At 41.1% G+C, this 20,671-nt stretch overlaps 1 protein-coding gene across 1 annotated transcript; it reads right to left on the bottom strand.

Annotated features, from left to right (window-relative positions):
- Nucleotides 1–532: 532 nt before the first annotated feature.
- Nucleotides 533–19,829, bottom strand: LOC308321397 (myosin heavy chain, fast skeletal muscle-like). The gene is made up of 42 exons (XM_080772259.1): nucleotides 19,752–19,829; nucleotides 19,037–19,083; nucleotides 17,552–17,770; nucleotides 17,321–17,464; nucleotides 16,987–17,143; nucleotides 16,866–16,893; nucleotides 16,662–16,773; nucleotides 16,436–16,528; nucleotides 16,288–16,351; nucleotides 16,065–16,163; nucleotides 14,965–15,068; nucleotides 14,671–14,809; nucleotides 14,282–14,400; nucleotides 12,625–12,774; nucleotides 12,361–12,531; nucleotides 11,903–12,090; nucleotides 11,595–11,710; nucleotides 11,267–11,331; nucleotides 10,986–11,073; nucleotides 10,513–10,630; nucleotides 10,303–10,426; nucleotides 10,071–10,207; nucleotides 9,490–9,745; nucleotides 7,661–7,903; nucleotides 7,335–7,511; nucleotides 6,633–6,778; nucleotides 6,455–6,545; nucleotides 5,972–6,361; nucleotides 5,494–5,620; nucleotides 5,225–5,343; nucleotides 4,943–5,139; nucleotides 4,208–4,391; nucleotides 3,909–4,074; nucleotides 3,665–3,789; nucleotides 3,216–3,524; nucleotides 2,913–3,116; nucleotides 2,703–2,828; nucleotides 1,483–1,653; nucleotides 1,295–1,399; nucleotides 1,079–1,174; nucleotides 767–895; nucleotides 533–659 (listed from the first exon to the last, which is right to left on the bottom strand). The coding sequence occupies exons 3-42, from the start codon at nucleotides 17,756–17,758 to the stop codon at nucleotides 639–641; spliced, it is 5,805 nt and encodes a 1,934-aa protein (XP_080628385.1). The 5' UTR covers nucleotides 17,759–17,770; nucleotides 19,037–19,083; nucleotides 19,752–19,829; the 3' UTR covers nucleotides 533–638.
- Nucleotides 19,830–20,671: the final 842 nt, after the last annotated feature.

Below are 20,671 nucleotides of genomic sequence, written 5' to 3'. Positions count from 1 at the left end.
TACAATGACCATAATGCTTTTGTGCACTGCCCCTCCTTGCGGAGGCTGCGTGAAGGTGTGACTTGACTTCCAGGAAGGAAGTGAGTCACATTTTCATGACAAATTTGGGTCTGAACATGGCATCATGACTAAAATAGCTAAACACACATATTATACACATAAAAACCCCAGGAACGTGTTTTGTGTGTCCTAAACATCATTAAAGGTATATTCAGTGATTTCACTTAATTCAAATATCATCATGATCAAGCGGGGGCGGGCCTTGGTGTGTGTGCTGTTGGCCTGTTGCGTGTCTCCCCACTGTGCATGTGCACATCTTGTTACCGGGAGGGACCGGGGGTTTTCCAAATCACCCAAATCACTGAATGCTCATTTAAAATACATACATACATATAGAGTTTTAAGTACATTTATTTATCCTTGCAATGGTTTTACAAAATAGTATATAGTGGACGTGTGAGTTAATTGAAACCAGAATACTCTGAAGAACCTGACAATACAACGTGATGTAATGAATACAATGTACAATGAATACATGAGATTACACCTTTATTGAATACAATGGGTCATATTGTATGACTTTTTGAATACAATGCGTCATATTTTATGAGTTTTTATGGTGAGTTGTATTGGAGAAGTTATTCAGCAGCCTCCTTTCCCTGTAAAATAGGAGTATGATATTAGATATTCAACATGATTTATTTTGTTAAATCTTGCCATCTTAGACAGCCAACATAATAAACCTTGATATTGCACATGTATTTACCTTAGAGTCACGACTTTTAGTTCTCATCTTGTTGACCTGGGATTCAGCGATGTCAGCACGCTCCTCTGCCTCCTCTAGCTCATTCTGAACCTTTCTGCACTTAGACAGGTGAGTGTTGGCTGCTTCCTCCTACAATATGATAGAGATGGTTCAAAGCCTCAATATTTGAAAAGAGCACCTTACAATTATAGTCCAAGCAAGACAATTTCAGAAAAACTGTAAAGTGTGGTTGTGACTAATGTTCATGTTAGTGTTATTATTTCACAACACTCTGCCCATGGCGAACACAACTAAAGATGTATATTGTCTTACCGCTTCCTCAGCCTGCCTCTTGTAGCCCTTCACCTTCATCTGCAGTTTGTCTACCAGATCCTGAAGCCTGGCAACATTCTTCTTGTCCTCTTCAGTCTGAAGTGAGAGTGAATTTACGACATTTATAGTTCTTTGTATTTGTATTTTGTAGTTCATGCAATCTATTCATTTAGATAGTGGCATGGTGGATATTTAAGTGAACATGATATACTGTACCTGGTATGTCAGCTCCTTTACTCTCCTCTCGTACTTGCGGACACCTTTAATAGCGTCTGCTCCACCTCTCTGTGCATTGTCGACCTCTCCCTCCAGTTCACGCACCTTCACAAAGGAATTATGCACTATGAAATGACTTATTCTTATTTCATTGACTATAAGCTGTGTTGAAGTAAACCACATCTTACCCTAGACTCCAGTTTCTGGAGCTGCTTCTTGCCTCCCTTCATAGCCAGGTTCTCAGCCTCATCCAGACGGTGCTGCAGGTCCTTGACTGTGACCTCCAGGTTCTTTTTCATCCTCTCCAGGTGAGAGCTGGTGTCCTGCTCCTTCTTCAGCTCCTCGGCCATCATAGCAGCCTGGAAAGAAGATAAAATGTACTTAATTATCCTGCAAGGAAATAATCATGTCACTGCACACTTGACAAACAAGGTACATAGATTACATTTATATTAATGTTGACTGCGAGAAAATATCTTGTAATATAACAGGTAATAATAGGGTAATAAACAGATACTAATCGTGGTCATAAGACCAGAGGGAAACAAAAACATCATAGGGGGGCAAAACCCCCCACCAAGTTTTTAATACAACGCTTACCACCATTGCCGTTGATTAATGCTTTTATAGTGCATTCGATCGATCGAGCCATAATGCTACTTACGTTAGCCGGTTAGATAGCTATGTTGTTAGTACAGCACTGGATCGTCGTCGCCATAATAATCCATGTCTCCTATTCCTTGTCCCAGATGGCATTTTGGTCATATACGTTTCTTTGACGGCACAGAGCCGACGATGTGGAGCTCTCCAGTGCCCCGGTTTGGATTCATATTGTAAACAAGGCCTGTCCAGGCTCCGTTCAGCTTCCTAGGTTAATACTACTTCTAGTAGACTGGAAATGTGGCTTTTCAAAATAAGAGCTTGACTGTAAAAAATGCTGGCGTGAATTAGATCAAATTTTCAATAATGCTAGCGCTGTAAGTGTTAATAATGGAGCTGGGAACTTCTCCTTTGGTCCATCCATTCCTGGGACATGTGAGAATGATCCAGTGAAAAAATAGCAAAAAATCTAAAGCAAATAAAAAGCCCATTGTGGGATCACTCTCTCACTAAACACGGGTTAAATTCACCCAAACACTAATGCGAAAGAAAAGTAAAAAAAACAAACAGGGATGTGGTCAGGGAAACAAACGTGCCCTCTATGATGTCACTGAGCATCATGAAGGTACAGTACTGAAAGAACTTCTGAACAGAAATAAAATGTATGTCGCCGATTCGCCACCTCTGTGTCACCAACCGACACAAAGGAATGTGGGTGTGGAATTCTCTCAATTGTAATAATTAAGCATGCCATAAGGATGTCTAATTGTCCTGGTATATTGGATAAGAGGCAGAGCTCCTAACTTACATCAGTGATGGCTTTCTTGGCCTTGTCCTCAGCATTCCTTGCTTCTGAAACACTGTCATCCACTTCACCTTGGACCTGGATCAGGTCGGTTTCAAGTTTCTTCTTGGTGTTCGCAAGGCTTGTGTTCTAAAATAAAGATTCAGTTTAGCAATGCAAGTATGAATGAGTTGTATTTTAAAAATATCTTGTTGAGTTTTTCCATTGACTTACCTGAGAGTGCAACAGTCCAGCGCGCTCACTGGCATCCACCAGTTCTTGCTCAGCCACTTTGCGGCCTCTCTCTGTCTGTTCCACAGCCACTCTCAGCTCCTCGATCTCAGCGACCATTAGACCGTTCCTACGCTCCACCATAGCAGCTTGCTCCTTGCTATCTTCTTGGCCTCTGCAAGCATCATCAAGGTGCACTTGGGCATCCTAAAATAAATTGAGGTGGTCACGATAAGAGAAACATCAGGATGTGATTTGTTCAAAGCAGTTCCATTGTTTGAAGATGTGTCTAAATATGTTTTGCACCTTAAGCTGTCCCTGAACGTTCCTCAGCTGCTTCTGGGCCTCAGAAGCCTGGCGATTGGCGTGACTCAGCTGAACCTCCATCTCGTTCAGGTCTCCCTCCATCTTCTTCTTGATTCTAAGGGCATCATTTCTGCTCCTGACCTCAGCATCCAGAGTGCTCTGCATGGTGTCAACCACCCTCTGGCTGTTCCTCTTGATCCCCTCCATCTCTTCATCCTTCTCTGCCAGCTTCCTGTCCACCTCACCCTTGATCTGGTTGAGCTCCAGCTGGACACGGAGAATCTTGGACTCCTCGTGCTCCAGAGTACCCTGAAATGCAATACAGGATCAAAAGGTGTTAGGACTTTTTAAATATAACATCCATCATTATACTGCTACACTGTTTGAATGTAAAACGTATTGAAATAAATAAAACTTTAGGTTATAGATGTCTGTATTTTATTTAATACCTCTGCTTCCTCCAGGGCTGTCTGGATCTCTGACTTCTCTGTCTCTGTCTGCTTCTTGGACTTCTCCAGCTCATGGATGCTCTTTCCAGTCTCACCGATCTGTTCAGTCAGGTCTGAGATCTCCTCTGCAGTGGATTGAAAGTAATTAATCAGTCAGCAAATATGTTGTATTTGCATTTTAATAAAGTTGTAGCCTGATCCATCATTTAACTGTTGCTCTTAAAATAATGATCTGAAAACGTACGTTGCAGGTTCTTGTTTTCACGCTTCATGGTCTCCAGTTGGTCCAGAGACTCCTCGTAGGAATTCTTCATCTTAAACAACTCAGTGCTGAGAGAACGAGCCTCTTTCTGAGCTCCCTCCAATTCTGCCTGTCCCTCTTCAAATTTCTGCTTCCATTCTGCCAGGACCTGCATACAATTTGTACTGAAATGTGTCATTTACCTCCACTTTAAGGACCTGCACACCATTTGTAATGAAATGTGGCATTTACCCCACTTCACGGACACATTCATTATTTTGTAATAATGTACGTCAAAGCACCTTATCGAAGTTCCTCTGTTTCTTGTCGAGGTTGGAAGCCAAACCATTGGCCCTCTCCACATCAATCATGAGGTCTTCCACTTCACCCTGGAGTCTCTGTTTGGTCTTCTCCAGAGAGGCGCACTTGGAATTCACAGCCTCGATTTGCTCCTCAGCCTCCTGAAGACGCTGGGCGAGCTTCTTCCTGTTGATCAGTTTTCAATGGAATTCGATTATTGTGGGAAATGTTTTGTATAGTGAGTGGAGCCTAGGGCAAAACGTGTGATGCGTTTTGACTCCACTCTTTCTGAAAATGTTGGAAAACATTTCTTTGACATTTTGACATTAAAATGAATATCACGATTATGCCCATTTAGATTTTTTTTTAAATCTCAAGCGATTATCTCAGATAATTGCGATTGGGCGACAGGCCTAGTGGTACCTGACAGTGTAAAACCGAGCCCCCAGAGCATCTGGGAAACGTTGAAGTCGCCCAACCCTTCTGGCCAAAGCTGCAACTGCAGGCAGGCGGTTTTGCTCGTGCATGTAGCTCGAGCAAAAGAGTGCGCAGCTGGGGTTTAACACAGAGCGCTTGTTCACGAGTTAGCACTTCCACATTTTCAATGCGGCAGTAGAGCGTTCTTCCGGGTGCTTCAAATGCCAGTGAGCAACTTCTATAGAAATTAATAGTGGGGGCTGTCCGCTCTCTAGTTTATATACCGGTATAACTCTATGGTAAAAACACTGCTGACTTACTTGGCCTCCTCCAGCTCCTCAGTGCGTTGGACAGCATCAGTCTCATACTTGCTCCTCCACTGACACACCTCAGCGTTGGCCTTAGACATTCCACGCTGCAGCTCTGCCTTCGCCTCCTGCTCCTCCTCAAACTGCTCCCTCAGAAGGTCACAGTCATGGCGAGCTGATTGCACAGCATGAGCAAGGGCATTCTTTGCCTGTCAGAAGAAAATAGAAAAAACAATGTCAGCTGAATGAAATGACAAAGATTATGAAACTAAAATAAAATAATCTGTTCCTCACCTTAACCTCCTCTTCAACAAGTCTCTTCAACTCCTCAATCTGTTGGGTGAAGGCCTGCTTGCCTCTTGTGAGCTGAGAGACCAGAGCTTCTTTCTCTTCCAGTTGACGACCAAACTCACCTAATTAGACATTTGAATATTAATTTCAAACATTTCAAACATATCATCGGTCCTGGAATCACTGTGGATCAAAAGCATTATCTCTAATAGCGTCAATTTACAATCGACAAACCATGTAGACAAATGATTTATGATTAAATGAAAGTTTACCGTTCTCTGTCAACAGTCTTGCTCTCTGAGCGCCGATATCATTGATCTGGCGAGTGTTTTCATCACTCTTGGCCTTGATTTCACTAAGTTGATCCTCAAGGGTGCGGCACATCTTCTCAAGATTTCCCTGGAAACGAACATTATACATGTTCAATCATCTTTTTTTCAGATAGGTTCATTGCTTTGATAAAGCAAAGCTAATCGATACAGTCTATGATTCCGACCTCCGGTTTATAACTGTATGGTTTCCTTACCCAACACTATCTTAACAGCTTCATAACATTTAGAGTTTGCAATCACCATACTCGTTCACAAGATTACTTGTTTTAAACATTCCCACTGTTAAATCTGAGCTATAAAGACTTTCCATGCCCCACACATGTGAAACTATCAGTTTTTAAACGTGAGTATTTCATTTCACTTTAGTCACTTTTTGTTTGTCTGAAGAATGATATTATACCATGGCATTTCATCATACCTTTGCCTTAGCAACAGCCTCCATGTTGCTGGACAGGTCATCGATCTCCATCTTGTATTCACTCTTCTCCTTCTCCAGTTTCTGCTTGACTCTCTGGAGGTTGTCGATCTGTTCACCAAGTTCCGCCACGCTGTCGGCCTGTTTCTTACGGAGAGCAGAAGCAGTGGCCTCATGCTGCAGGGTGGACTCTTCAAGGTCACGACGCAGCTTCTGGAACTCAGCCTCGCGCTTCTTGTTCATCTCGATCTGAGAAGCGGTGGCGCCTCCAGCCTCCTCCAGCCTCTCACTGATCTCTTCAAGTTCCCTGGAGAGATCGGCTCTCTGCTTCTCCACTTTGGCACGAGCGGCACGCTCTGCCTCGATCTCCTCCTCCAGTTCTTCAATACGAGCCTTTCAAATGAATGATGTTAGATTAACATCTGAAAATAACCATTCACACTTAGGCCTACTTATTATTAATGATCTTACAGAAAATAAAAATACCTGGAGTTCTTTGATCTTCTTCTGCAGCTGGGCCCCCAACGATTGTTCATCCTCAATCTTACTCAGAAGCTGGCTTACTTCAAAGTCCTTCCTGTTGAATACAGTCAATAGTCATATTTTAGCATCATTCTGCAGGTGGTTTCTCTCCATGACATTTCATATTGTTGGTGCACATTACTTCTTTATCTTCTCGTCAGATTGCTGCTTGTCATTTTCCAGGTCCATGATGGATTCCTGGGCCAGTTTCAGATCACCCTCAAGCTTTCTCTTGGCTCTCTCCAGGTCCATGCGGAGCTTCTTCTCTTGCTCCAGAGAACCCTCCAACTGCACAACAATTTATTGTTCTTATTAATCAGTACAACAATAAACATACGTAAGTAGGTAATAAACATATAATATTAAAGATGGAGTGCCGTGATATTTGTATCTTTTCCAGTTTTTCATGTGTTTATGAGGTCACAGTACTTCATTAGACCCCTTGGTGTGATTGTTATGTGCAAGGTTCAAGGTTGCAATGATGTCTTCCCTTTGTATTTAGGGTTTCTTCCTGGAGGCTGAAACATTGACAGTCAAACGTGCCAATGAAAAAAACAGTGATATAGTAACATCACAAAATCATCCCTAACCCCTTCCTCTTTCTCATCCAATAACAGCTGTGGGTGTGGCTTCAGTTCAGGTGGATCACCACCCATCACCACCCACCAGGCAAACCAGGCATACTTAATGAACTGGTGGGCGTGTCCACATAAAAACACTTTTTGCGAAAGAAATTGTCCACCTCATATAATAATAGTACCTGATGATCATGTTTTAGGGTTGAAAAAAATCACTGCACTCCATGTTTAAATTCAAAACATCTGATTCCCTTTGGTAAACTCACATCGTCAACTTGCTGCTCCAGCTTGGTCTTGGCCTTGGTCAGAGTGTTGACTTTGTCCTCCTCTGCCTGCAGGTCATCCAGGGTTTGCTGATGGGCCTCTTGGAGGGCTTTTTTCTCCTTGGTCAGCTTAGCGACGCTCTCATCCTGAGACGCCATCTCCTCAGTCAGGTTCTTCACCTGATAGAAGCAAAACATAATGTGTCATAGAAGGGCTTAAATCAGTGCTTTTCAAAGTGGATTCCAGGGACTCTCAGGGTTCCTTTAGGGGAGGAATTGACCCTTACAAGTCTGTAACTATAGTGTATGATCTTGAGTATAATCTATACCTTGTTTTCAGTGGCGTGTTTCTCCTTCTCCACTTTAGCCAAGGTGAGCTCCAGGTCATCAATGTCCTTCTTGAGCTCAGAGCATTCATCCTCCAGCTTTCTCTTCTTGGCAGTCAGTTCTGCATTGATCTCCTCCTCGTCCTCCAGTCTCTCGGTCGTCTCTTTGAGCTTTGCCTCCAACTGGATCTTACTTTTAATAAGACCTTCACATCTCTCCTCAGCATCATTCAGAGCCTCGTCTCCCTAGTTGTCAATGAAAATGAATTTGTCAGCATTTGTTCTGGGTGAGGGGAGGACAAGGAAGAAGCTGGAGGGGTGCAGTGCAAGTTCCGACACGTGTTTTGATCCGACGGTTATTAGACCGACCACCTACCTCTATCCCTAACATAACCACAACCGCAATCACGGGAGCAGCACATATTCGAGCGGTAGTCCGACCGCTGTTCCCGCATGTCGGACTAATAGACCGACACCACGGCGCGTATTCAGAGCTTCAAGCTGTGACTCCGCCCACCCCCGGGGGAAGTTGTGAGTTGCTCTCGTTCACTGCAATGCAATTTGAGGCATTTCCAAAACAATATTGCGCGAGTAGCAATTATCAAACGTATTTGCAGTGCCATATGTTGAAAGATCTGTTGCCCGTGGTCAAGGCACGCTACCTCCGCAAGTTAGATATTATCAGCATAGATGTTTGTCCGTATGTGATTAAGGATTGGACCAAGTTGCATTGGCAGCCATAGAGAATTCTTACCCCGGGCTAAAACCGGATGTGCTGACATTTGTGGGCGTTCCTGTCTAGCGTGGTGTCAGTCTATGCTCAAACTAATCAACCTCCTCCAAAAGGATATACTATAGTAGTGCGTGGGTGAATAGCAGTTGCACATTCAAATTCACCCTCCCCACATAAGAATGTCAAATTGGGTCAGGCCCTTGTACTGAACAGCCGTTCGACCACCAGGCATTCTCTGCCATGGTCTGCAATGTATACCATGGCAGAGAATACCTGGTGGTCGACTCTACTTATACATTCTAGCCTACTTTAGATAAAATATTTAAAGGGCAATATCACTTTGGTAGAGGTTTGGGTTGTGTATTTACCTTGCCATCATGATGTTCTCCAAATGTGGACAAGAAATCAAAAAGAATTGCTCTAGTAATTAGAAATTGATCATTCAAAATATTCTCCTCATTGACTTACATTGTACACTGAAACAGCTCACAAAGTCACTGAAGGAGGAGAGGACACTGGAGCAGCACGGACATTTAGAGCCTTTTATTAGGTACTAGTATACAGAACGACTAACGTTTTGACCTAAGCTCTCAAAGTCACTTTTAGTACGGAAACAAACAAAGTTGATTCAGACAATAAAGAGCATCACCAAACCCAGTTCTGTTAGTTTTTCTTTTATAAAATGTAAAATTCCTGTTGATTAATTTTGCCATTTTTATAGGAAGAAAACCCGGACTGGATCCAGATCTTCAATTAGTAAATTCAACAGGAAGTTAACGTTATTATTAAAAACAAAAACAGTACTGGGTTTGGTGATGCTCTATAGGCTATTGTCTGAATCAATTTAGTTTGTGTTCATTTAAAAGAGTGACTATGAGAGCTCTTTCAGCATACAATGTCAACGAGGAGAATATTTTGAATTATCAATTTCTAATCAATGGAGCAATTATTTTTGATTTCTTGTCCACCTTTGGAGTTACATCATGGCAATGTAACTACTGTATACAACTCAAACCTCAAAAAAGTGGTCTTGCCCTTTAAGATGATAAACAATATGAAATATTAGCAACATTTCCTGCCTACAAGTGTAGCTACTTACTGATGCCGATGCTGCTGCAAGGTTATTCTTCTCCTGCACTATAGCTATCAATTTCTCTTCCAGTGTCTTCTTCGAGGCCAGGGCAGTGGCCAGGTCAGTCTTCATCTTTTCATAGTTCTCCTTCATGTTCTGCAGCTCCTTCTCAGTCTCAGCACTCTGCAAGAGAGGCTTGATCTTGTAGTAGACCATCATCCATGGCCAGTTTTTCACATTGACGAATGAGCGGAGGTTGAACTGGATGCTGTAAATGGCCTCTCTGTGGACAACAGTGGATCATGATTGAAATGCAGATTGAGGGTTTCCATGTAATACGCCTGCAGGCTGTTATTATATAATTGTGTCATTATAGTTGTACTATTGTTGTTATTATTGCTGTTGGTATTATTGTTGTTAACCACCGCAATGTAAATGCAGGATGACCCCCCATCCTATAGCCTGATTCTGCTAGAGGTTTCTTCTGCTGTTTATTAAGGAGATTTTTCCTTGCCACCATCATCAAAAGCTTGCTCTGCAATTTTTTCTATTTTATTATAGTGATTTGACACTTTATTTCTTTTATTGAATAGATGTTTTCAAAGTACCTCCTAGCCGTCATCTTGACATACTCCTTCCTCATGATGTAACCCCTTGCGATTGCCTGAGTCATGCCGACCAGAGCAGCCAGCTTTTCATCTCGCATCTCTTCAAGGACACCCAGCAGACCAGCTTTGAAGAACACCTGAATACAATGTCACAAACACTGTAACTAAACAACCATAAAATCTATTTTAGTCCTCTGTCCATAATGTTAAACCAGATTGGGAGTGTGTTTACCTTGGTGTGTCCGAACCTGTAATCATCAACAGGTACGTCAATGGACCCAAGCAGCTTCTCAGATGCCTTCTTGTTGTCCATGAACGCGCCTTCGGGACATGCGCTGGCGTTCAGGACTTTGTATCTGTTTTGCAGAAGTTCATGGTCATTTTGCATGCCTCCCGTTAATACGTTTGGAACTAAAAGCTACTGGGAAAAAGGAATTGATACCTCTGCTTGAAGTCAGCATAGGGGATTCTGCTTGGGAAGCCCTTTCTACAAATTCTGATGCCCTCCAGCACACCATTACACCTCAGCTGGTGGATGACCAGGAAGTTCTCCATCAATCCTGTAAATATGTTGCTTCATTATTATTACAACAAAATAGTTACGCACTGACCATTTAATGAGTCAAAACGAGTCAACCAAAATAGAAATATAGCATTTGCTATAATTGTCTGGGCAAAGGGCCCTAGAGCTAAAGCAAATTGTGAGGACAGTGTCTGGTTAGTCAGTCTCCTAGCTGCAGTGGGGTTGCTGTACAATAGCCTAATCCATGTAATGAACCTATCTCCAATGTCAAATCGTTCCATCACTGAAGTATGAATATTCCACCTGGTTGAAAGCCTTTACCGCATACAAGGTCTTCCTTAGGGCCTCTAGAAGAGAATTGATAAGGCGTCAAATGTTTCTTTTCTGTTTACCTGGAGTCTTGGACTCGTTGGGAATCAGGCAACGCACAAAGTGAGGATGTGTGCTCCTCAAGTTGGTCATCAGCAACTGCAAGTTTGCCTATTGAGACATATAAAAGGTTTATAATTAGTCAAAAGTGATAGAATGTTGTAGTTTTTCTTCCACTATACTTATTTGAACTCTTTAGATACTACTTACTTTGCAGATTTAGATTGTTGGATATAATGTTGATAATAATAACGCTTCATTCTTACAGGGATATATGTTGATAATAATGAAAAGATATTATTACCCTGAAAGCACTAGACACAGTCTGCATGGAACCACCCTTCTTCTTGCCTCCCTTCTTGGTATTATCTGTTTATATTGGAATCATGAGTTATCATTAGTTATATAGAATGAAAATGCTTCCCTTCTTGTCAGTTTCTGAATGTTTATAGTATTGATATATATAACAATACCTTCAGGCTTAGGTGGGGGATAGAACACATTATATTGTATTATTGTCCTATATTAATTTGCTGTTGTCCCGCCCCCTTTGTGTTCCTATTGGCTGGGGTACAGCCATAACTCCAGTTCCCAATATGCTAAATGCTCCAAACCAATTGTAATAAACATACCTTCAGGCTCAGGTGGGGGATATAACACACAGAGCAGCTTCACTGTAGACTTCGTGTACAGCTGCACCACAGAGTCGTTGAGAGGATCCTTGTTCTTCTCTAGCCATCCTGTGATGCTGTTGATTGATTGATGGATTGATTGAATACTTTATTAACAGTTTTTTAACAAAAGCCTATCGCTTGTTTCCATTGGGGTCCTCCATACTCAATTAATCGAAAACTGTAGTCCACAGTTCCGGTTATATTATATTATATAATGTATAATTATATATACAGTGCATATATGCATACTATAGGGTTCTGTTCACCTGTAGTCCACAGTTCCAGCATAGTGGACCAGGGAGAAGTGAGCCTCACCCTTGCCTTTACCAGGCTTGGGTTTCTCAAAGGCCTTGTTCTTCCCCAGATGCAGGTCAATCAACTTCTCTGCAAAACTTTTGTCTGTAGCTTTTGGGAACATGCACTGCTCTTCAAGGCTGGAGAAGATGCCCAAGGGCTTTGGGAAGGAGATAAAAGAGACAAATCAACAAAAGCTTAGTGCCAATGACAAAAAAAATAAGTGTATGTGTGTGTACATTATGTCCATTAAAGCACAAAATAATTGTATACCTTCAATGAACGCAATGCTGACACCTAAGTCCATAGCAATACATAATAATATAATACGCTATACTATTAATAATTCTATACCTTCTCAATCAGCTCAATGTAACAGTCTATGTATTCAGGTCAATTGCAGGCAGCCAAGTCCATGTACAGTACCTACCTTCTCAATGAGCTCAATGCAGATAGCCAAGTCCATGCCGAAGTCAACGAGATCCCAGGGAATTCCCTCTTTCAGGTATTCTTCTTGTTCCAGAACAAACATGGTGTGGTTGAAAAACTGTTGCAGTTTCTCATTGGTGAAGTTGATGCACAGCTGCTCCAGGGTGTTGAACTGTGAGAGGAAATATCATTAGCCCAATCTCTTGTAAATGTGTAACTGTGACAAAAATATTTAGTCTCCAACTTAAAACAAGTCCATGCTTACATCAAAGATTTCAAAACCAGCGATGTCCAGCACACCAATGTAGAAGTTTCTCTGCTGCTTGGTGTCCAGCATCCCGTTGATCTTAATGACCATCCACAAGAACAGCTTCTCATAGATGGACTTGGCCAAGGCACTGACTGAGTTCATTGTCTAAAGGAAATAGGAAAATTATAGTGAATTACACAATTTAAGCAATTTTAGCCTTTGCATAAGCCTGCAAGGTTTTCAAGGCTAGACCAAGTGCTACGGGCTAGGGTGGAGTCTGAAGAGGTGACTCTTCAGATTACGGTGGAAGATTCTGAGTTTGTCTGCAGTTCTAACTGCAATAGAAAGTTTATTCCAAAAGTTTGAGAGCCAGAAGGGAGAAGAATCTCTCCCGAGAGCTTTAGGGAAGGTTGACAGCTTCCCTGTGTTAGCTGATCTGAGTGAGCGGGATGGGTTTTAGGGTTGGATACACAATAGAGGGTATGCACATGCATAAAGTGAATGGCAAATCGAGTGGCAAAGTGAGTGACAGTCAGTTATGCAATCAAATACAACTTCTCTATTTGCTGTCAAGGCCAGAAAGTAGTTTTTTGCCACTTAGTAGACATTCCTGCATAACTTCCGGGTTTGATGATTATGTCACGCGCATACCCTCTATACACAAGGTGTAGTCATATATACTGTATATATATATATATATATTTTTTTTTTTATTTTTTTTTTAAAAGATTAGTTTTTTGCTTGTTTGCCTTTATTGATAGATACAAGTGAAGATGGACAGGAAAGAGGGAGAGAGAGACCGGGAAAAACATGGACCAAACGTCGTCATGAACGGGACTCAGACACACAACGCACTACGGGCAGAGCCTAGATATGTGGCATGCGCCTGTCCTGGACCACTAGGCCAGCAGGCGCCAAACATGTCAGTGAGTACTTGGAACTGCACATGTTTCTGCAGTGTGCTGTTGTTTTTGTAGCAAAAATGCAGGGCAAAGGTTTTTCCTTGGCCTTGGTCAAAGTTTTAAGCAAATCAGTGCAGTTACCTGTAAAAATGCCAATCGGCCTGTTATAGTGCCACCATGAGGCTGATTTGAAATGTTTCAAGTGGCATTACTTCCTTGGCTGTATGGGAATATGCGTGCAAAATTTCACAGAAATTGCACACTGCGTTCATGCATTTTGTTCAGTTTAACCCTCTAAGACCCAGTGTTGCTTTATAGCAACAATTTTATTTTAATTAATTACTTAATTATTATTTTTTTCTGTTCTTTTTTCACATAAACATCATCAGTGATGTTCATTGCAATGCCATTGGTCATGATATTTGCATATAAATACCCCCCACAGAGGCTGAAATTCACACAAATTTCACAAAAATCGACCTCCTAGTGGCGCGCCGATTACGCCAATCTGAAAGATTTGGGGCAGAGGTTCTGCTCTGGGATCCACCGATCCAGGGAGTGTGCATGCATAATTTCGCGGCCAAACAGTGCCTGAGATTAGCTGCTCAGAGACACACAGACATGGTGCAAAACATAATCTCTGCCTCGCCTTCAGCCTGGCTGAGACAATAATGTTGGAGGATCATTTTAATAATGATTTAAAACAGTCTGGACACAACTTATAAGGTGTGTATGAAATCAGAACATGGAAATAATGTAACTTTACTCACCTGTGGCACAGTTTGTCCTTTAGTGACATATTCATTTCCCACTTTAACTCTGGGGTAGCAGTATGCCTTAAGCATATCCGCTGAGTTCAGACCCAACAGGTAGCAGATCTTGTCAGCCACTGAAATGATCATACAATTTGCAATTTACGATTCAGGCATTTATCAGACGCTTAATCCAGAGTGCGATTTAAGAAAGTTAAACACAATTGGTAATACATTGAATGCATACAGCTAGTAATCTAGGACCATTTAGGTAAACCAAATAACCTTCAGTATAAACAGTATAATATGAATAAATAATGACAATATATTGAAAATATATTTAGCTTAGTTCTTTTGAAATAAATAAATACAAGACTGTCACATTTTTTGTTGAAGATGCAACTTACCCTCCGTGCCGTCTGGCTCCGCCTGTTCCTCACGCTGCTTCTGTTTGAAGTTCAACACCCCATGATGCATCACTGCACCGGTGAACTTGTAGATGGCCGCTTTCTCCTCAGCGTTGAAGCCCAGGATGTCAATAGCGTCCTGAAGATTGAGATTAAGCATTATATTAGCAATCCAGTTTAAATAGGATTATTTTGGGAGATCATGGCCTGAAAACCACTGCTGTAGAAAATGTATTTTGCAGAGCAACTGCAATGCACAGTGAGTATTAGAAATGTAAAATAATGTCCATTTACATCTGTAGCCTCCAACTCGACTTTGTCATCAATGCTGGCCACAGTGATCTGACCCATGCTGATCAACGGGAAGTCGTATGGGTTGTTGGTGATGAGACAACTTTCTGAGAAGGGATAAAAGAAAAAGTGTGAACATGTGTTTCTATTCATTAGTGTGGTTCAACCAGACTAGTAATAATAACACTTTATTTTTTTTTACTTCTTTCTAGAGTAACCCTAAACTTTGGTTCACTACTTATCCCACAGTTTTCATGGCACACACTTGACCGGCTTCATCGGAAATCGTATTTTGCTAAGATAAATGTTTAATTGATTGAATTAATGTATTTGTGCATTACATTTCCCCATTGACATGAATCGGAAAATGCAAAAAGTCACGTTGAAGTATTTTTTCCTCGGAGACCGTAAGGGCTATAGTTACAAAACTAGGAGGGCAGGTTCCTAATAATTATAAAAATTATTTAACTTATAATTATATCGGTCGGCTATATTGTGGCGCTATAACAGCCCACTTTATGTTTTGGCTTATAACTCTTGAACCGTAGGTCATAAAATCAAATTTATTTTCCGCCATTTCGAATTTTCTCCAAAACACAATTTTTGTCCTACATATTATGTCCAAATATCACAAACATTTGTACACATGATCTGAGGACCTATCCGATTAAAACAACACAGACAGAATTTTGATAGTGTGTATCGTGCGGCCGTAATCGTCAAAATTAGTGGGAGGGGCCTATTTTACAAAAAACTTCCAATCCATCCCAAATTTGAATCACATGTCACGGGTGGTTTAATCAACCCAGAGCAAAAGGCAATTCCATTTTCATCCACAGGGGGTGTAACCTGACGCTGCCAGATCCAAAAAGCTTGCTACACAAATTTGTTTAACAGCTTATTGGGATCTGGGATCGCGGAAGCAAATTCGATGACGGGGCTGTTCCTTTTTTTCAAGATACATGGTAGATGATTGGATGGGAGCGTCTGTCTATCACCGTGTGATAGACAGATTGCGGCAACCACACTTTGCAATTTTTCAAAATTGCGACTTTTCTAGTTAATTTATGTTCTCACTGCATCATCAGTATAATTCCCCTTACCAATAATCCCAGGTAGGTGGTCGGTCATCATCTGGAAGAAGATATGGTAACCTCTCTCTAGAGGAAGCTGGTAGGTCACTCTAGACTTCTCCAGCAGATCTATATGGGTTGTACAACATAATTAATAATAATAATAATAATAATAATAATCTATATGGGTTGTACATAAATCAAAATGTAATCCTCAAATATATATTTTCTTATCTCTGAACTTCATACTTACATGTCTCAATATCAGCACTGGCCAATTTACCCGCATTGTTGAAATGGATTCTGATGAATTTACCCTGTTTGATATAGCACAATTAGTTGCATCCGTCGTGTGGAATTATTGCAGGTTTACTCATAAAATGTCATTATTTTACACTTACAAAGCGAGAGGAGTTGTCATTCCTCACAGTCTTGGCATTACCATAGGCCTCCAGCAAGGGATTGGCTGCAATAATCTGATCCTCCAGTGACCCCTAGAATGTTTTAGACATCGCCCAATTTAAAATTTGGTCTGAATTATTTTAAATTGAATTGCTATATTTCATATAAATGCTTTATGTTCCAAAACATTTTTGTTAAAGTTAAAAACATATACATATACAGTACCTTAATTTTACCACTATCGGCGGCCGATTTCTCTCCACTAGCAGTTGCTGCTGTTGCAAAGTACTGGATGACACGCTTGGTGTTCACAGTCTTCCCAGCACCGGATTCTCCACTGGTTATAAACGCATACATTCAGATAAATGCACTTAGTGAATTTGTATACAATGTTCTTTTTTTAATGCCTAGTAGATGATGGAAACTTACGTGATCAGGACAGACTGGTTCTCTTTATCTGTAAAATGTAAAGCAATTTTTTTGTCATGGATACACAGTACAAAACCATTGTAGTTATGTATTTGTTTACATTGTCCTGACTAGTACGTACCCATCAGCATGAACTGAAAGGCGTTGTCAGAGACAGAGAAGATGTGGGGTGGAGCCTCAATACGCTTCTTGCCTCTGTAGGCATTTACAACCTCCTGGTCGTACACTGGGAGCCACTTGTAGGGGTTCACAGTTGCACAGAACAAGCCAGAGTAGGTCTGAAGGGGAGAAGAGAGAGAACATTAACATTGAACATAACTTCAGAACCATGAGTTTGTTTGCATTTGTTTTTCTACGGTTTTTCATTTGATGATGTAATTTGTACTCTGTGTTTGTGTTTTTCTTTCTTTGACAGGTGAAATAGTGTACTGCTCTCAACATGTAGAAAAGCTTACATAGATCATCCATGCTGCATAACGCTCTTTGAGGTTATACAGGACAGAGGCTTCACTGAGGTAGGTCATCATGGCCATGTCCTCAATCTTGTCATACTTGGGAGGGTTCATAGGGGTCACGTCCGCCTCAGGGACAGTTCTTTTCTAAAAAATAAAATATTAAAATAAAACCACAACATCAGAATCTAATGTGATTACAGTTGTACTGTGCCACTATTTGATTTTATATACCTCTTTCTTGTCATTCGTTTCCACGGTGACGTTTGTACCCTCCTTGCTTAGAATCTTACACTTGACGTACAGCTCGGCCTTATCAGTCACATATGCTGCAGATTTGGCATCAAATGGCGCAGTTTGAGCTTCCATTCTCTCCCTCTCTGGCTTACGGAGATAAATGGCGGCCTGGCCGTACTGCTTCATCTCTTCGTCCGTACTCATGGTGGCGGCTTTCTGTAGACATTCGAGGAGAGGAGAAGCAAGCACTCAGTCGGGTAGTTCACAATATAAGAATATTGGGTAGTCTATAGAAAGGAATTCCAGCATTAACTTTTTATCCATTTAGGATTTTTTATTTATTAAAGGTTTACCCCCAGCAGCAGCAACAAACGGACGTTTCAGCTCTTCCTCTGCTTATTTTGTATTTATTTTATGCTGAGGAAGGCCTACGGTACATTTGTTACTGCTACTGGGTGTGAAACTTTAATATACAAAGAACAAATGGAACTTGAAAAAGTGCCCTTCTGGGCACAGGTCTTCACCATGAGGATAGGAGTGTGTGTGATGTTTGGCAAAATGTTTAGGAGTAATAGAACCATGTTTTGGGGGGGGGGGGGTTTGTTTTTGCAACAATTTTCTTCATTTTGTTGAGGAAATGCAGAGCCAGATCACTCATAGCATATTTGAGGATAGAATTCTGGATGAGCAGGACATGTGCAGCATTTTGTACAAAACGGGCCACTCCTGAAAACTTTGGAAGGCAATCTTAGCCAATCAGTGTAGAATCTGAGAAATCTCGGACTCGTCTTGATCACATGACTACAGAGATCAATCAGATGTTTTGATTTGCGTGAGATTTGAATTAAATCTGTGCGACTAACATAAACAATGTGTTTTGCAGAAATCGGCCTCATGGTGGCGCTATAACCGGCAGATGTGGAGGGATTCAGGGAAAATGTTTTTCCATGGCCTCTAGGGAGTGCGTATACATAAGTTGTATACAGATTGATGCAGTTATAGCCGGTCAAAACAGGAATTGCCCTGTTATAGCACCACCGTGAGGCTGATTTGGATAAAAATGTGTGGCATGTCGTCCTCGGCCTAGCCGTAAAATGTGTACGAGTAATCTACAGAAATGTGTTTTGCCTAAATCGGCCTCATGGTGGCGCTATAACAGGCTGTTGAGGAATATTTGGGGCAGAGGTTCATCGTTGGCATCCAGGGAGTGTGTGTGCAAAGTTTGGCATGGATCTGGCCAATGATGCCGGAGATTAGCTGGTAACGGACGGACGGAAGGAAAGGCCGGACGGACGGACACACACGGACGGAGTGCAAAACATACTCTCTCCCCATGCCTTCCGCCTGGTGGAGACAATACAAGTGTGTGCTGGTATGCCTTTCTATAGACAGACAATAGATGGTGTTGACGCCTTTGCTGACTGGACATCTGAGCAGATCAAGGACTATGCTAGGTTTAATAGAAAATGTATGAACACTCACTTTTCCCCTCTACCAGTAGCAGTGAAACCTTGAGTGCAGTACAAGTCCTAAGTGTGGGGGGAAAAAAACATAACTTTTAGTTGAATGATTTAGTATTATATGAATCCTATATTGTTCATTCTTGCCGCACAGCACTTCATGAGAGACATTTATTAATTACTCATTAGTTCCACATCTGAAAAGAGTGATCCATTCCATCCAATATTATCACTGCATGCAATGAAATGAATTGATGCTTGCCCATTCACTTCTTTTCATTGGTTTGTTTGTTATTGGCTTGTTTTTTTCCCCTTCCCCTTTCTAATACACTTTCATTCCATTGTATGAATTAAGGTTACATTCAGAGGTCACACTAGCCAAACTACTACTAGTAAGTAGTAAGTAAAATCATTATTATTTAACTTTAATTATAACGTTTAAATGTCGAAATAGAAGCAAATTCCAATCTGGCCTACACCATAATTACAAATAAAAGACTATACAGCCAATCATTTCAATCTGTACATTTTAACATCAATTATGCTGTCCACTATGTGGACTATGCTGTCCACTAAGTGGATCATCTATGTGGTATGTAAGGAGTCATATTAATGAAATGCTAACATGTCTGGTTTATATGACTAGGATTAGATAGCATCTCTAAAACATTTATATGACTATACATAGCTTAGATATCTAACATGTTAGGACTATTAAAGACTCACTGGTCACTCACCAGATGAAACGCGGAACACCTCTGCAGTGGGTCCGTGTCAACCGGCTCAGCAGGCTTATATGAGTTTCAATTGCATGCTATGCAGAAAGTAAAAGTAGGAATGGCCTTTAATGGTTCGTTCTTCTTGTTACATTGCAATAGCTAGCATGTACCATTCCCATGATACTGGATAGTGCATCTTGGAGGTGCATAAACTTTATGACCATGCCAGTGGCTCTGATATAAAAATAGCATAATTGGCAGGGTGTGGGGTGCCTGTTTTGGTATAGTCATGACAGCATGATACATTATTTTAATATTCAGTGAGGAAAGTAAATACGTAAATGTGTTGAGAATTGCAAATACTCCACTTAAGTAAAAGTACCACAAAATTGACCATTAATTGAGTAAATGTAATTAGTTACTTTACACCACTGGTATTTCCATTGTATGCTTCACACTCTTAGGACTCTTAAGCTTTAGTCACATTTTGGGGGGTTTGATGTAAATTTTTATTGTTTTGTCACAGTTCAGATTTAGGTTAGATGTCCTGATGTCAGATGTCTTAATGGCACTGACTTCAATGTAGGAGCAGCACTTGTACTTAATCACTCAACCTCCAGCCCATTAACGTGTCTCACCCTAACCCAATTTCCATTCCTTGTGCTCATCACATTTCAGCATTACATTTCACCATAAATGCATTAGTTAACAGACACCTTCCATGTTTAATTGCAAACACATGTAGCTTCTCTCACACAGATGATACAGTCCAAGTTGGTTTTCACTCACAGCTTGCCTATATAAAATCAAGCAGATACAAAGTAGCCTTAACCCAAATCTAGTGTGTTTAATGAATAGACCAGTGGTTCTCAAACTGTGGGTTGGGAGCCCAAAGGGGGTGCCCAAATGATTAATGGGGGATTTGCTTACTGTGCAAC

Source organism: Protomyctophum bolini, assembly GCF_963924005.1.
Source record: "Protomyctophum bolini genome assembly, chromosome: 9".
Taxonomy (NCBI): domain Eukaryota; kingdom Metazoa; phylum Chordata; class Actinopteri; order Myctophiformes; family Myctophidae; genus Protomyctophum; species Protomyctophum bolini.
Note: the sequence above shows the minus strand (reverse complement) of the source record. Positions and strands in the feature narration are given on the sequence as shown.

Coding starts and splice junctions, on each gene's coding strand:
- LOC308321397 (XM_080772259.1), bottom strand. CDS start 17,758: ATGAGTACGGACGAAGAGATGAAGCAGTACGGCCAGGCCGCCATTTAT. Junction 12,091..12,360: donor GCATTGAGCTCATTGAGAAG/GTAGGTACTGTA, acceptor TCCTTCCCAAAG/CCCTTGGGCATCTTCTCCAG. Junction 7,512..7,660: donor AACACGCCACTGAAAACAAG/GTATAGATTATA, acceptor TGCTTCTATCAG/GTGAAGAACCTGACTGAGGA.